At 42.6% G+C, this 15,802-nt stretch overlaps 1 protein-coding gene across 2 annotated transcripts in view; it reads right to left on the bottom strand.

Annotated features, from left to right (window-relative positions):
• NPHP1 (nephrocystin 1) overlaps positions 1–8,786 on the bottom strand; it is an 89,486-nt gene extending 80,700 nt beyond the window's left edge. Inside the window, exons 1-2 of one of the 2 annotated variants that reach the window (XM_044292287.1) lie at positions 8,710–8,786; positions 7,803–7,890 (exon numbers count right to left, since the gene is read on the bottom strand). In XM_044292287.1, coding sequence (XP_044148222.1) covers positions 7,803–7,871 — 69 coding nt within the window. In that variant the 5' untranslated portion in view covers positions 7,872–7,890; positions 8,710–8,786. Of the gene's footprint in view, positions 1–7,802; positions 7,891–7,999; positions 8,132–8,709 lie in introns of those variants that run through there. The other variant, XM_044292288.1, reaches the window with a different exon arrangement.
• Between the last annotated feature and the right edge of the window lie 7,016 nt (positions 8,787–15,802).

Below are 15,802 nucleotides of genomic sequence, written 5' to 3'. Positions count from 1 at the left end.
CTTTAAAACTCCACACCCAAAAAAAAAAATACTTCATAGGCGCAAACAACAATAAGGCAGCACAGCCGCTGGTTTCTCTGTATTGCATAACTACCTGGAATTCATTAATTTAATTTTGCATTGCAAAAATGCTATTGCTGATCATCCAAAGTGCAAAAATAACTACGTACAAAAAGTCACAAGCTAAATATACAAGATAAACATGATAAAACTCTGCAACGTCATTTTTTTTTTAGAGGTGATGCTCTTGTGTGGCAAGCTAAAGGGGCTGTCCATGATTAGAAAGACATGGCTGTTTTCATCACAAAGCAGTGTCACACATGTCCGCAGGGTACGTGCCATGTTCACTTCCATGGAGCAGAGCTGAAATACCAGACATAACCCATGGACAGATGTGGCGCTGTTTCTCGAAAAAGCAGCCATGATTTTCTAATCCTCCATAACCCCTTTTTAATGTCAATAAGTTCTGATATTAACCCCTTCAGCCACCATGACCTACCTGTACATCACAGTGGCTGAGGGCTTGTATGGAGCGGGCTGCTGCGCTGAGCCCGGTCCATACCCCGGGGTGCCATATATAACACAGCTGGCACCTGGCCACCATGACTGGGATCAGCGATGACCCCGAAAACCGGTCATTTAACCGCTCAGATGACACATTCAATAGAGATCACAGCATCTGTGAGGTTAGGCAGAGGGGTGCAGCTCCCTTTGCCTTACGATCGAAGCCCTCATAGCGAGATCGCTGGACTCCGATTGGTTGCCGTGACAGCCTGGACCCCGCTGAAGCTTCCTAGGCCTGCCATGGTAAGCTTCCTGCTGCTGAGCTGTGCACGAGGCACAGCTTGGCAGCTAGAGCAGCAGAATCCCATTCATCATAATAGATTTCTATTTGGGTGAATGAGACAAGGGATCAAAACACACCAGGTTCTAGCCCCCTAAGGGGAGTAAAAGTTATTGTATAGGAAGTTAAAAAAAAAAAAACTAATAAAATTAAAAGTTAAAAAGGGTTTCTACCACCAGAAATACTGTTATGTAGCTGACTGACATTAGCGATGTGCTAATGTCAGCACTACATAACAGTATGTTTTTTACCTTTCTCCCTGCAGCCGTTTTGGTAAAAAAAAAGCACTTACAGAAGTGAACGGCGCAGGCGCGGGATTTCGGCAGCGATGAGGCGGACCGTGCCATCAATCAAGAGGAGCGGGCGGGCAGAACAGAGGACCTGGGAGGGATAAAGGGTGAGTGGACAGAGCCTCTAGGTGCTGATTTTACGCCTACATAGCACCTAGAGGCTCATTAGCATATTATAAAAGTGCTTTTTTGACCAAAATGGCTGCAGGGAGAAAGGTAAAAAACATACTGTTATGTAGTGCTGACATTAGCGCATCGCTAATGTCAGTCAGCTACATAACAGTATTTTTGGTGGTAGAATGCCTTTAAAATCAACCCCTTTCCCAATTTTATATATAAAAATATATAAACAATAAAAAAAAAAACATAACAGGTATCGCCAAGTCTGAAAATGTCTGAACTATTAAAATATAAACATTTTTCCTGCACGATGTACCTGTAACGGAACAAAAATAAAAACACGCAATTCGTCATTTTTTGGTCACCTTATCCCCCAAAAAACTGAATAACAGGGACAAAAAAGTTGTATGGACCTCAAAAATGGTACCGATAAAAACGAGTTAATCCCCAAAAAACAAGTCCTCATACAGCTCTGTGAACAGAAATATAAAAAAAGTTAGGGCTGTCAGAAAACGGCGATGCAAAGAAATACTATACAAATTTGGTATCGCTGTAATCGTATTATGAACATCATGTCATTTTTAGCGCACAGTGAATTCTGTGATATCAAATTTCAATTTAACCCCACATATATTTTTTTCCTGTCTTCCAATACAAGACATGGTAAATTAAATGGTGGCATTAAAAAATACAACTTAGCCTGCAAAAAAAAAGCCCCCATATGGCTATATGAACCGGTAACTAAAAAAAGTTATGGCTATTGGAATGTGGGGAGGAAAAAAAATGTAAATGCAATAACATAAATGGGCCAGTACATAAGGGGAAGGGACTTTCCATAGAAAAACGTTTATGGCATATCACCTAGACACACACAATAAGTCTGTAATTTATAGGGGTCTTACTATCTGGATTTTCAGCACCCAGCCCACAGACTGAACTGGACATGCTCTAGAAGTATTAATGTGGAGAATCCCTTTAAGATTTGTATCTGCTATAATGTAATCTGAAACTCCAAATAAATCTATGGCAAATGTATCTTGGATCTTTGATAAATATTAACCCCTTCACCCTGGAGGATTTTTAGTTTTTCCCTCCCTGTCTTTCTGGGGCCATAACCTTGTTATTTTTCTGTTCACACACACACACGTATGAGGGGTTGTTTTTTGTGGGACAAGTTGTATTTTCTAATGGCTCCATTTAATATTGCATACGATTTAGTGGGAAGCTGGAAACAAAATTCCAAAGGAGGTGGAATTGACAAAAAAAAAAAATGTGTTCCCTATGCGGTAAAAATGACCTGTTACATTCTCTGGGTCAGTACGATTACAACGATACAACATTTATATAGTTTTTCTAGCGTTTTAATACTGTAAAAACAATTTTAAAAAATGGAAATAAATTATTTTATTTTTTTTGATCACCATAGCATGATGGGTGAGACCAGACTAAATAGAGGAGTTGGAATGACCGCTTAAGCTACACCTGAGACAAGAGGTGTGGTCATGACCAGCAACAACACAGAAACAAGTGAAACCAAAGAGGCTGTCAGATCACATCACGTGCAGCCAGTCTCTCAGATCTTCTGACCCCTGTCCCCTGCTACAGTGAGATAGTGGAGCATAATCTCCTCTTAGGCTTCTTTCAGATCAGCGTTGTGTCCGGTTTTGAGATCCGGCACTGGCTCTAAAAACCGCAGCGCAACGCTTCAGTTTTGTCTCTTCAGTATTCATTGTCAATGGGGACAAAACTGAACAAACCAGAACGGAGTGCACCAGAATGCATTCTGTTCCCGTTTGTTGCATTCCCATGCCGGACACAAAATCGCTGCAAAAACCATGTAAGTCAATGGTGCCGGATCCGTTTTCTTCGGACACAAAAAAAATGGACATGAATCATGAGGGGCAGAAATGTGAAATGATGGGGGGGCAATAAATGGACATGAATCATGAGGGGCAGAAATGTGAAATGATGGTGGGGGGGGGGGGGGCAAGAAATGGATATGAATCATGAGGGGAAGAAAATGGACATGAATCATGAGGGGAAGAAATGTGAAATGATGGAGGGGCCCCAAAATGTAAATTCGCTTGTGTTGACAAAAATCCTTGACTTCGGGCGCACAATCCCGCGAGACCAGTGACCTCCAGGAGGTGGGTTTCGCGGGATCAAGCGCCGAAGACACATGATCTTGGCAAGAGCCAAGACAATGTGGACCTGGAGCACAGCGAGGAGCAGAACCTGGTGAGCACCCCTGGCAACCACACTCTGACAACCTGCACTAGAGTGTCAGAGGCTGCAGGACAGTGACTGGCAGCAGGGTGGCACACACTTGTGTACAGGAGTCAGGGCACACCTGCTGCTTGACTAGGGGCCATAGATTCTGACTGGCACAGGGTGCCCAGCAGTGGCACATGGAGCCTAATAGGTGGCACAGACTGTCTAAAGGGCTATGAATGGTACAGGGTGCAGGACAGTCTGCCAGACTGGCAGAGGGCACAAGGCAGCATACTGTTTTATGTTGCCCTGGTGGCACAGGATTTCAGACAGTGGCTGAATGGCGCCTGGCAGTAAATAGGTGGCACTGCTCGTGTTTGGTGTGCCAACCTGCTGAACAGCGTAGAGTGATTGGCATCACTGGGATGGTACTAGGTGGCAGACAATGGCTGGATATTATATATACATGACCATAGTCAGACTGGCACAGGGTACGCGACCATAGTCAGACTGGCACAGGGTACGCGACCATAGTCAGACTGGCACAGGGTACATGACCATAGTTAAATGTTACATGCAATAGGTGGCTGAAAAAGGGGCGGATAAAGAGGTGTGGTAAATGGGTGGAGTCAAGGGGGCGGCAAAATTAGCTTTTGCCTTTAGCTATGCCCCTGGGCTAGACTCAACATAGTTCTGCAGTTGTTCCTTATGGGCACACACACGACCGCTTATTCTAAAAAGTCACCTGAATTGACTGCTAAACCTCAGACATTTCTAAACTAAGTTGTGTGCAAACAGTTCATCCTTCACAGTCAAACCTTATTACTCATACGCAGCAAACAATGCTTTAAATGTGAGTCTTCACTTGCCAGATCATGAATCAGTATTTGAACATAATGACAGTACAGGGAACAATGGCGGTGTCATAGCTGGCTGGTATGTGTGCCATCTAGAACGTCCATTAATGAGGACATCTTATGTTTATTACGGTTTTATCTCTATAGCTAATGGAGATGTAAAAGAATTGTGTGTCCTCTGACAGTAAAACAAAAAAATGGCTGTCCTAAAAACAGCCCAGGCGTATTCTTCACGACAAGTGAGAGCTGTTGACGTGACTTATCTCTAAATGGGACATTTCATACTGTGGGGGGGCATTAGCCAAAGTCAGTATGCCAGTTTTCTGGTTTACAAAATTCACAAGATTTTGAGACTTTTTCCATTTTTAGAATGTTCATACTTAGCCCAGGGGCCGTGGACAGACAGATTTAATATCATTTACGACAGACATAAGCACAAATGACAGTATTAATCTACTGCAGCTAGCTGGCCTAGTTTTGAGATTCTGGAGCACTGACTGACAGACTATGCACCAAACTTATTAAAAGGTCTATGCTTAATAGACCGGGTACATAATGGTCTGACGCCTATGTATTTGGCTGGCGGCTGTAGATGCCCTCCGGAATTCAATTGTATTGCTGTCCTCAGGATGGTGATGCAGTTGAGTACTGTGACGTGCCATGGAAGCCCGTGGCTCCTACAGGCCACTATATGAGGCAGTGTATAAATGGTGCAGGGACACAGGCATCTCAGACTGCAGAATGGAAAAGGCTTGTGGTCTGCACTGAAGATGGCGACATGGAAGAGGACTCAGGTCTTCTTGGCCACTTAGGAAGCGTACTACTGGGGGGCACTACAGGTTTATTACTTGTCTGGGCAGCATGCTGAACGCAGGACTGTGGCCCCCTGCTCCATATCTTAATTGGAGAAGAAGGAAGACAGAACCTGGCAACTATTGATGGCCACCACAGAGGGAGGCGCTTTGTGCTGCACTATGGTATTTGGTTCTGCTGAGGCAGTACGTTGTACTGCACTATGGTATTAGGTTCTGCTGAGGCAGTACGTTGTACTGCACTATGGTATTAAGTTCTGCTGAGGCAGTACGTTGTACTGCACTATGGTATTTGGTTCTGCTGAGGCAGTACGTTGTGCTGCACTGTGGTATTTGGTTCTGCTGAGGCAGTACGTTGTGCTGCACTATGGTATTTGGTTCTGCTGAGGCAATATGTTGTACTGCACTGTGGTATTTGGTTCTGCTGAGGCAGTACGTTGTGCTGCACTGTGGTATTTGGTTCTGCTGAGGCAGTACGTTGTACTGCACTGTGGTATTTGGTTCTGCTGAGGCAGTACGTTGTGCTGCACTATGGTATTTGGTTCTGCTGAGGCAATATGTTGTACTGCACTGTGGTATTTGGTTCTGCTGAGGCAATACGTTGTACTGCACTGTGGTATTTGGTTCTGCTGAGGCAGTACGTTGTGCTGCACTGTAGTATTTGGTTCTGCTGAGGCAGTACGTTGTGCTGCACTGTGGTATTTGGTTCTGCTGAGGCAGTACGTTGTGCTGCACTGTGGTATTTGGTTCTGCTGAGGCAGTATGTTGTACTGCACGATGGTATTTGGTTCTGCTGAGGCAGTACGTTGTGCTGCACTGTGGTATTTGGTTCTGCTGAGGCAGTACGTTGTGCTGCACTGTGGTATTTGGTTCTGTTGAGGCAGTACGTTGTACTGCACTGTGGTATTTGGTTCTGTTGAGGCAGTACGTTGTACTGCACTGTGGTATTTGGTTCTGCTGAGGCAGTACGTTGTACTGCACTGTGGTATTTGGTTCTGCTGAGGCAGTACATTGTGCTGCACTGTGGTATTGTTGACCCTGCCTATTTATGTTGGCCTCATCTACTTGCGTCAATCTGGACCCACCTACAACCCAAAGCCTCTTTTAGGTTATTTCCCAGGGCCAAGTTCCCAGTCCACCCCTGGCAGGGAGCATGAAACGTAGCATGAGGAACTGAGCAGATTGACACCGTACATAGGTTGGTGGGAATGAATTCTGTATTTACGCACTGAAATGTCTGCTCATTGGGGGCTTAGAAGCAGCTTCTTCTCACCAGCACTGAACACATATGGTGGACATTCTGAAAGGGATTTAAAGAACACCAGGTGGCGCCACAACAAAAATATAAAAGCAAGATCTAGACACCGGGATTAGAAAAAATAAATAAAAGATTACAATTAAAAAATGATTACGTCTTGTGTGATCTAACAGAGAAATGCAATATTTAATAACCGTAGCCGTGACTCAGATCTCATCACATGGTCACTACCAGTAATAGGTAAGTACATTACTACATGCCACTCACGTTCGCCTGAGGTTTCCATTAGACTGTTCTCATTATGCAAACGCATTTCGCATTTTTTAAATAACTTGGACGATAAATGGGAACATTATTAGTTACCAATAATTAAAGAAACTGATATCCGAAAACATAAAAATACCTCTTTTCGTGTATCACTGATCTAGTTTAAAGGACTCAAGCACACAAACGTATTTTCTTTCCGTGTCATTCGTTTTTTTGCGGACCGTAAGCGGAACCATTCATTTCAATGGTTCTGCAAAAAAATGGAAGTTACTCCGTGTGCATTCTATTTCCATATGTCCGTATTTCTGTTCCACAAAAAAAATAGAACATGACCTATTATTGTCCGCATTACGGACAAGGATAGGACTGTTCTATTAGGGGCCGGCTGTTCCGTTCCGCAAAATACTGAATGCACACAGATGTCATCTGTATTTTTTGCGGATCCATTTTTGCGGACCGCAAAATACATACAGTCGTCTGCAAGATTCCTAAAGGAGTTATTTATACTTATTCTTTTGTATAATGAGAAGTTACACCATTTCTAATATCCTTTCTGTATCAATTCTTCTAATTTTGCAAGATCTCTGCTTGCTATCATTCAATAAGAACCTTCACTCGCCGTCAGTTCTACAGGGGGAGAGCACTGTTAAAGGACTTGTCCAGCATTAGAGAAATATAGCAGTTTTCAGTTTTTTGTTTTTCCCCCAAAAACAACATCACAACTGTCCACAGTTTGTATATGGTATTGCAGCTCTGTCCCATTCACTTCAATTGAACTAAGGCGCAATACCACATGCAACCTGCGGACAAGTGTGGCACTGTTTTGAGGGGGGGGGACTATGGGGGTCATTTATTAAGATTGGCGTTTTATACAGTTCAATTGCAGTCTTACATTTAGACCATTTTTTATGCCTAAAAGAGGCGCAGAAAATGATGAATGAGACGACCCCTTCCCCGCAAGGTCCACTTTTTTAGACCTGGTGTGAGTGGGGAAAAGTCTCAGATTGCAGCGCAACTAACCATTGCGCCGCAATGTGCACCAGCGATATGCCTAATTTAGGCGTATTTCTGTTTAGTAATTGACCCCCTATTTTGTTCTAATCCTGAACAACCCCTTTACACAAATAGTAAAGTCACTTCTACCTGACGCTTCAAGTCATCTGTCACTTTTATGACGTTCTGCAAAGGTCCTCTTGTCTTCTTCATAGACATTGTCTTCTTCCGCAATTCACTTTGCAAAAGAGAAAAAAGATGCAGATAGTTAGATGGAGGCCAAATAAAATACATAACAGGCTATCAAAATGGTTAAAACTGAGACATACAAGAAAAAGAGTGCAAACCTAGCAGTGGGGGTCCGCTTGTTGACACATCACCGCTGAGGCCACTAACTGGCTGCAGTGGTGCACAAGACCTCCATCTTACATGTGGAGATCAAAAGTGTAGTTTCCTTCACAGGTCTGGTGGGGTGACCATAACAACCCCCACTCACCTGTCTGCAGTCCCACCACGGCTCCATTCCCGGATGTTTTCCGGTTCCCACAGGACTAGGAAGCACTTGGTCCCATGACCGCTACAGCCATTCACAGGCCTCAGCAGTCACAGCATCTTGACGCTACATCCTTGGGGGGACCAGAAGTGTCTGGGAACGGCAGGACCACGGACAGGAGAGTGGGTTTGTTATGTTCAGGGGCACAGGTTGGTTAGGGCCTCAGGGGTCCTCAGCCCCAATGCTGGACAACCCCTTTAACCCCATATGCAGCTGCCAAAAGTTGTTTTACAAGTACAAAAAAATGCCCAGAGGGTTTGGGTCAGATATAAAGGTCAATAAACCAATATTAGGGATATTAATTCACTTTCCTAGTGCACTGATTGACTGGCTCTAATAGCATGTAACACCAGAAGGAGTAATAATATAATCAGCTTTAGTCACTGCTCGCATGCTGAGACTTGTAGTTCGACAGCTACTGAAGCTCCTCAGCTGATTGCCTATTAAAGCTACCGGCTATGAGGACACCCCGGTAATGAGGCGAGCTATGGGAGTTAGGAATACCCGGTATCCTGCAGGTTTTCAGCTTCTGCCAGTCGTTAGAGCCCGAAGCGGTGCTGCTTACGTCATCACTCATCGCCGCCGCTGTAGCTTCTGTTACCTTAGAAACAGCCTCGGCCTTATTGAATGCTAGACTGGTGCAGTTCTGTTTTCTACCACGCGGTGGCGATAGCGTGCTATAAATGGAATGCCTGTTCACTGGAAGATCCAAGGGACTATATGGATGGCTATTAGATATAGAATAGATAGATAGAGACAGTGGATGGACAAACAGTTTTTCTTTATAAAGAGCTCTTGAAACGTGTAAAAAAAGTCTTTTTTGTGGGTGTGACAATGTATCAATGTAACAGCTGGTAAACTGACCATTAGGGCTCATGCACACGAATGTTTATTTTTATTTTTAACGTGTCCCGTTTTTTTTTTCACGACTCTGTGTGCATTCCGCTTCCGCATGTCTGTTCCGCAACACAATAGAACATGTCCGAGTCTTGTCGGCATTACGGACAAAGATAGGACTGTTCTATTATGGGCCAGTTGTTCCGTTCCGCAAAATACGGAAAGCATGCGGACGGTATCCGTGTTTTTTGGATCCGCAATTTACAGACTGCAAAACATGCAACGGTCGTGTGTGCATGAGCCCTTATAAGTAGACTCTGGGGTCTGGGTCACTGGGTTCACATCCTATGAGATGACCACTGGTCAGTCTGATTAGAATACATGCTGTTACAGGACGAGTTGGGTCTCACAATGACGTGGTAAGAAAATAAAGGTTTATTTGCCATATGTCTTAGGGCTCATGCACACGACAGTATTTTGCGTTCAGTATACTGGCCGTTTTTTTAGTTCAGTATGCAGTACATATACTGAACCATTAATTTCAATGGTTTGGGAAAAACAAAAACTGAAGTGTCTCCGTGTGCATTCCCTTTCTGTATTTCCGTATTTCCGTACCGTGAAAAGATAGAACATGTCCTATTCTTGTCCGCAAATCACGGTGCTTGGCTCCATTCAAGTCAATAGGTCCGCCAAAAAAACAGAACACATACGGAAATGCATCCGTATGTCTTCCGTATCCGTACCATTTTTGCAGAACCATCTATTGAAAATGTTATGGCCAGCCCAGTTTTCTCTATGTAATTACTGTATACTGTATATGGCATACGGAAAAACGGAAATGAAACGGAAACACAATGGAAACAAAAAACGGACCGCAAAACACTGAAAAAGCCATACGGTCGTGTGCATAAGCCCTTATGGCCATAAATACTGTACACGTATATTCCGCTACAAGCGTGCACACCTAGAGGTGGCTAAAAATCAGCTCAGCGAGATAAATCTCAAATGGCAAAACATAAATTAGTTTGGGGTGTTTTTTAGCTGGTGTCCTGTCCCTGGAGACTAAGCCTTGACGTGTACCTGTACTTCTGGAAGACTTGTGATGTGTCATATCAGCTGATGAGTGAGGGTCCGAGTGCTGAGACCCCTGCCGAGCGCTAATGGGAGGTAATAGAAGCACTCAAACAGAGAGCTGCCTCTCCTCACTACTGAAGACTCAGTAGAAAGTCTATGGGCCAGATTTATCATGACTCTGACAGCTCACTGACAGTTTTAGCCAAGTCAGATTTATGATCGGCCCTTTAAGACTGTAATAAATGTTGTTTGACGGTAGCAGTTTATCCGTCAGTAAGCAGCTTTACAAAAGTCGCAAGTTTTTATGAAAAATTCGCACGTTTTTATGAAAAAGTCGCATGTTCTATTAAAAAGTCTCATAAGATAAGCATGGTCCTCACTGGAGGGAAATTGAGCAATTATTTTTGACTTTTTTGCGCCTTTTTAAATCGCAATAGTAAATCTGTCTAGAGATTAATTTACATAAGAAAACACGCCCACTTTCAGAAAATTGGCGAGCATAGTGCAGAGCAGAAAAAAGTTTTAGTGATTGCGCAAGAATTTGCGACTTTTCCACTCCATTATTCTGATTTGAGCTAATGATAAATCTGGCCCAATGGGTCCATCTCCAGTCAGTCTTCAGCAGCAAGGAAGAAGAGTGCTCTGTGTGAGTGCTGTCTCCTCCTTCTGGCAATCGATGAGGGTCTCAGCAGAGAGGGGGCAAAATAAAATATATACAGAGTGAAATGGGGCAAAATAAAATATATACAGGGTGAGAGGGGGGCAAAATAAAATATATACAGAACGAGAGTGGGCAAAATAAAATATATACAGAGTGAGAGGGGGCAAAATAAAATATATACAGAGTGAGAGGGGGCAAAATAAAATATATACAGGGTGAGAGGGGGGCAAAATAAAATATATACAGAACGAGAGTGGGCAAAATAAAATATATACAGAGTAGGAGGGGGCAAAATAAAATATATACAGAGTGAGAGGGGGCAAAATAAAATATATACAGGGTGAGAGGGGGGCAAAATAAAATATACAGAAGGAGATGGCGCAAAATAAAATATATACAGAAGGAGATGGGGAAAAATAATATATATATATACAGAAGGAGAGGGGGCAAAATAATATATATACAGGGTGAGAGGGGGCAAAATAATATATATACAGGGTGAGAGGGGGCAAAATAAAATATATATAGAAGGAGATGGGGCAAAATAATATATATACAGAAGGCGAGGGGGCAAAATTAAATATATACAGAACGAGAAGGGGCAAAATAATATATATACAGAAGGAGAGGGGGCAAAATAAAATATATACAGAAGGAGATGGGGCAAAATAATATATAGACAGAAGGAGAGAGGTATAAATAAAATATATAAAGAGTGAGATGGGGCAAAATAAAAGATATACAGAGTGAGAGGGGGCAAAATAAAATATATAAAGAGTGGGATGGGCCAAAATAAAATATATACAGAATGAGAGGGGGCAAAATAAAATATTAACAGAGTGAGAGGGGGCAAAATAAAATATATAAAGAGTGAGATTGGGCAAAATAAAATATATACAGAGTGAGAGGGGGGCAAAATAAAATATACAAAGAGTGAGTTGGGGCAAAATAAAATATATACAGAGTGAGATTGGGCAAAATAAAATATATACAAAGTGAGAGGGGGCAAAATAAAATATATAAAGAGTGGGCACACGGCAGGGCGTAGAAGGAAAGGAATGCCATACGGTTTTTGGAAGGCAGATTTTGCTGGACTGTTTTTTGACACCATGTCCCATTTGAAGCGCCCCCCTGATGCACCCCCAGAGTAGAAACTCCAAAAAAGTGACCCCATTCTTGAAACTACACCCCTCAAGGTATTCAAAACTGATTTTACTAACTTTGTTAACCCTTTAGGTGTTCCAAAAGAATTAATGGAAAATAGAGATACAATTTCAAAATTTCACTTTTTTGGCAGATTTTCCATTTTAATAATTTTTTCCCCGTTACAAAGCAAAGGTTAACAGCCAAACAAAACTCAATATATATGGCTCTGATTCTGTATTTTACAGAAATACCCCATATGTGGTCGTAAACCGCTGTACGGGCACATGGCAGGGAGCAGAAGGAAAGGAATGCCATACGGTTTTTGGAAGGTAGATTTTGCTGGACTGTTTTTTTGACACCATGTCCCATTTGAAGCCCTCCTGATGCACCCCTACAGTAGAAACTCAAAAAAGTGACCACATTTTGGAAACTACGGGATAAGGTGCCAGTTTTATTGGTACTATTTTGGGGTACATATTATTTTTTATTGCTCTATGTTACGTCTTTTGTGAGGCAAGGTAACAAAAAAATGTATGTTTTGGCACCGTTTTTATTTTTACAGCGTTTACCTGAGGGATTAGGTCATGTGACTTTTTATAGAGCAGATCGTTACACATGTGGCAATACCTAATATGTCCACTTTTTCTTATTTATTTAAGTTTTACACAATAATAGCATTTTTTAAACCAAAATAATGATATTTTAGTGTCTCAGAGTCTGAGAGCCCTAGCTTTTTTATTTTTTGACCGATTCTCTCAGGTAGGGTCTAATTTTTTGCGGGATGAGGTGATGGTCTGACTGGTACTATTTTGGGGGGCATACACCTTTTTGATCACTTGCTGTTGCCATTTTTGTGATGTAATGTGACAAAAATGGCTTTTTTTACAAATTTTTTTTGTTTTGTTTTTTTACGGTGTTCACCTGAGTGGTTAGGTCATGTGATATTTTTATAGAGCTGTTTGTTACGGACATGGTGATACCTAATATGTATACTTTTTTTTTTTTTTTTTTTTCACTTTAGCACAATACACAGTTTTGAAGTAAAAAAAATAATCATATTTTAGTGTCTCCATAGTCTGAGAGCTATAGTTTTTGTATTTTTTGACCGATTCTCTTAGGTAGGGTCTTATTTTCTGCGGCATGAGGTGATGGTCTGATTGGTACTATTTTGGGGGGCATAAGCCTTTTTGATCACTTGCTGTTGCAATTTTTGTGATGTAATGTGACAAAAATTGCTTCTTTTTTTTTACACATTTTTTTTTTCTTTAGGTGTTCACGTGAGTGGTTAGGTCATGTGATATTTTTATAGAGCTGTTTGTTACGGACGTGGCGATACCTAATATGTATATTTTTTTAATGTATTTCACTTTAGCACAATAATAGCAGTTTTGAAACAAAATAAATGATGTTTTAGTGTCTCCATGTTCTGAGAGCTATAGTTTTTTTTATTTTTTGGGCAAGTCTTAGGTAGGGGCTCATTTTTTGGGGGATGAGGTGACTGTTTTATTGATACCATTTTGGGGGGCATACACCTTTTTGTTCACTTGGTGTTGCACTTTTTGTGATGTAAGGTGACAAAAATGGCTTTTTTTCACACTGTTTTTATTTTTATTTTTTTATGGTGTTTATCGGACAGGGTGGATCATGTGATATATTTGTAGAGCCGGTCATTACGGACACGGCGATACCTAATATGTGTGGGTTTTTTGTTTTTTTTTTAATTATTAAATAAGGGGAAAGGGGCATTTTTTTTCTTTTTTACTTTATAAATTTTATTAAAAACCCTTTTTTTTTTCTTTACTTTATGACATTCACTTTTGGGGGTCTGATCCCCTCTGCAATGCATTACAATACATCTGTATTGTAATGCATTGCCTCTTAGTGTATGACACTGAGTCATACACAAACAGGTTGCCTAGGAGACCCAACCTGAGGCTGGATCTCCTCGGCTCCTGTAGAATGCAGTTCCGGATGCCGTGCAAGGCATTGGGCAGCCTCTACACGGCATCGGGCTGCCTTGTGTCGCATCGGGTCCCCGCCACAGCAGTGCGAGGACTCGATGCGATCGTTCACCTGACACAAACCTCTTCTATGTCGCAGTCAGCACGGACCGCGGCATAGAAGGGGTTAACCCACCGGCATCGGCTTTTACAGCGATGCCGGCGGATACAGCAGGGGCCCGGCTACCACGGACTGCCGGGCCCCTGCAGTTATCGCGCGCGCACCGCTCCGGTGACCGCGCAATCACTATGACGTACTATTATGTCAAATTGCGGTAACTCAGTGGTTCCCATGATGTAACAGTACGTCATAGGTCGGGGAGGGGTTAAGGGGAACAGTATCCGTTAGAAAAACAATCGTCCCACTTATTGCAATCTCCACTACTAGGAAGGACACCCCGGTTCTTAAAAAAGGGACCCTATCCACAAAAGACCTCATCCTGGGCTCAGGGAAAAGACTATGCAAGAACGCAGAGAGACACTCAAAGAGCTTGGAGTGTGTTACAAGTGTTGTGCTTTTTCAAATTATATGGCAAAAGACTGTAAAGCTATCATCATGTGTGCAGAATGCAGCAGTGACAAGCATGTTATATCAATGCATCCTACCTTGCCTCCAGACAACGCCACAACCAACGCCGTCGCACTTCATGGAGGGAAGCCACCATCTCAAGAGCTAGCTACAATGACTGTCTCCTCTTCCTGTATGGAAGGCAAAGAGACTGGTTCCAAATGCTGTGCAAAAGTGTGTTTGGTCAACGTCTACCCAGATGGGCAATCTGAAAAGGCCACCAGAATGTACGCCATTATAGATGAACAAAGCAATAGGTCTCTGGCAAAACCTAAATTCTTTGAGAACTTTGGCACAACGTGAGAGCCACTGGATACCTTATCTCCTCCATTAAAGGGAACGTTCATATACCCTTGCCAACATTAATTAAATGTGACCGGATACCTGATGAAAGAGATTCCCACTTGAAACATCTAGATAGTGAGATTCCTCCTATAGACATGAATGCTGATGTCCTACTCTTGCTCGGGAGAGTCATTCTGAGAGTCCACAAGGTGCGGCAAATATGCAACGGTCCTGACAACGCCCCATATGCATAGAGACTCGACTTAGGCTGGGTGATTGTGGGCGATGTATGTATAAATATGAGCCACAAACCATCTCAAGGGAACTCCTTCAAAACTTTTGTGCTCAAAAATGGTCGCACAACTCACTTTAAGCTCAGTATATAAAAAATGGTTGCACAACCAAGCTCAGTATATAAATACAGTACTAAATCCAAGCTCAGTATATAAATACAGCACTAGAACCACGCTCAGTATATAAATACAGCACTAGAACCAAACATTACAAAATAATGTAAATACTGTGTTAGAATCAATGCATAAATACAGCACATAAAACAAGCTCAGAACATGATGTTATACTCACCTCCAGCTCTGCTGTGGTCCCCCTGCCACTTTACAGACTCCTTCTTGCTACCTGTAGATGTGGGACCACAAATGGGCTGGATAAGTAGACATCACCAGGTACACAGTTGAGCCTGGACTTCAGTGGTACAGTGTGCCTGATGCTGACTATTGTTGGCGCCAAGCAGTCCTGTTCCCGCACTTGTGCAGACTTGGCAACCCCTTCTTTTGCAGCAGAGAAAAGGATGTTTAGTTAGAAGGTGTGAGTGGCGCTGGGTGACACATATTGGATTATTCTAAAAAAAAACTATGTAGGACTTTGGTAACATGACCAGTGCAGGACCTTGGGTTTCCTGTGGATGATGAGGGAACCAGGCTGATAACCCGGGCTTCTATAATGCAGAAGCCCGAAACCAATTGAGCTGCGTGCCGGGGCTACGGGATGTCAACACACCGGTCACGT

This window comes from Bufo gargarizans, chromosome 4, assembly GCF_014858855.1.
Source record: "Bufo gargarizans isolate SCDJY-AF-19 chromosome 4, ASM1485885v1, whole genome shotgun sequence".
NCBI lineage: Eukaryota > Metazoa > Chordata > Amphibia > Anura > Bufonidae > Bufo > Bufo gargarizans.
This window is presented reverse-complemented; position numbering and strand designations above follow the sequence as displayed.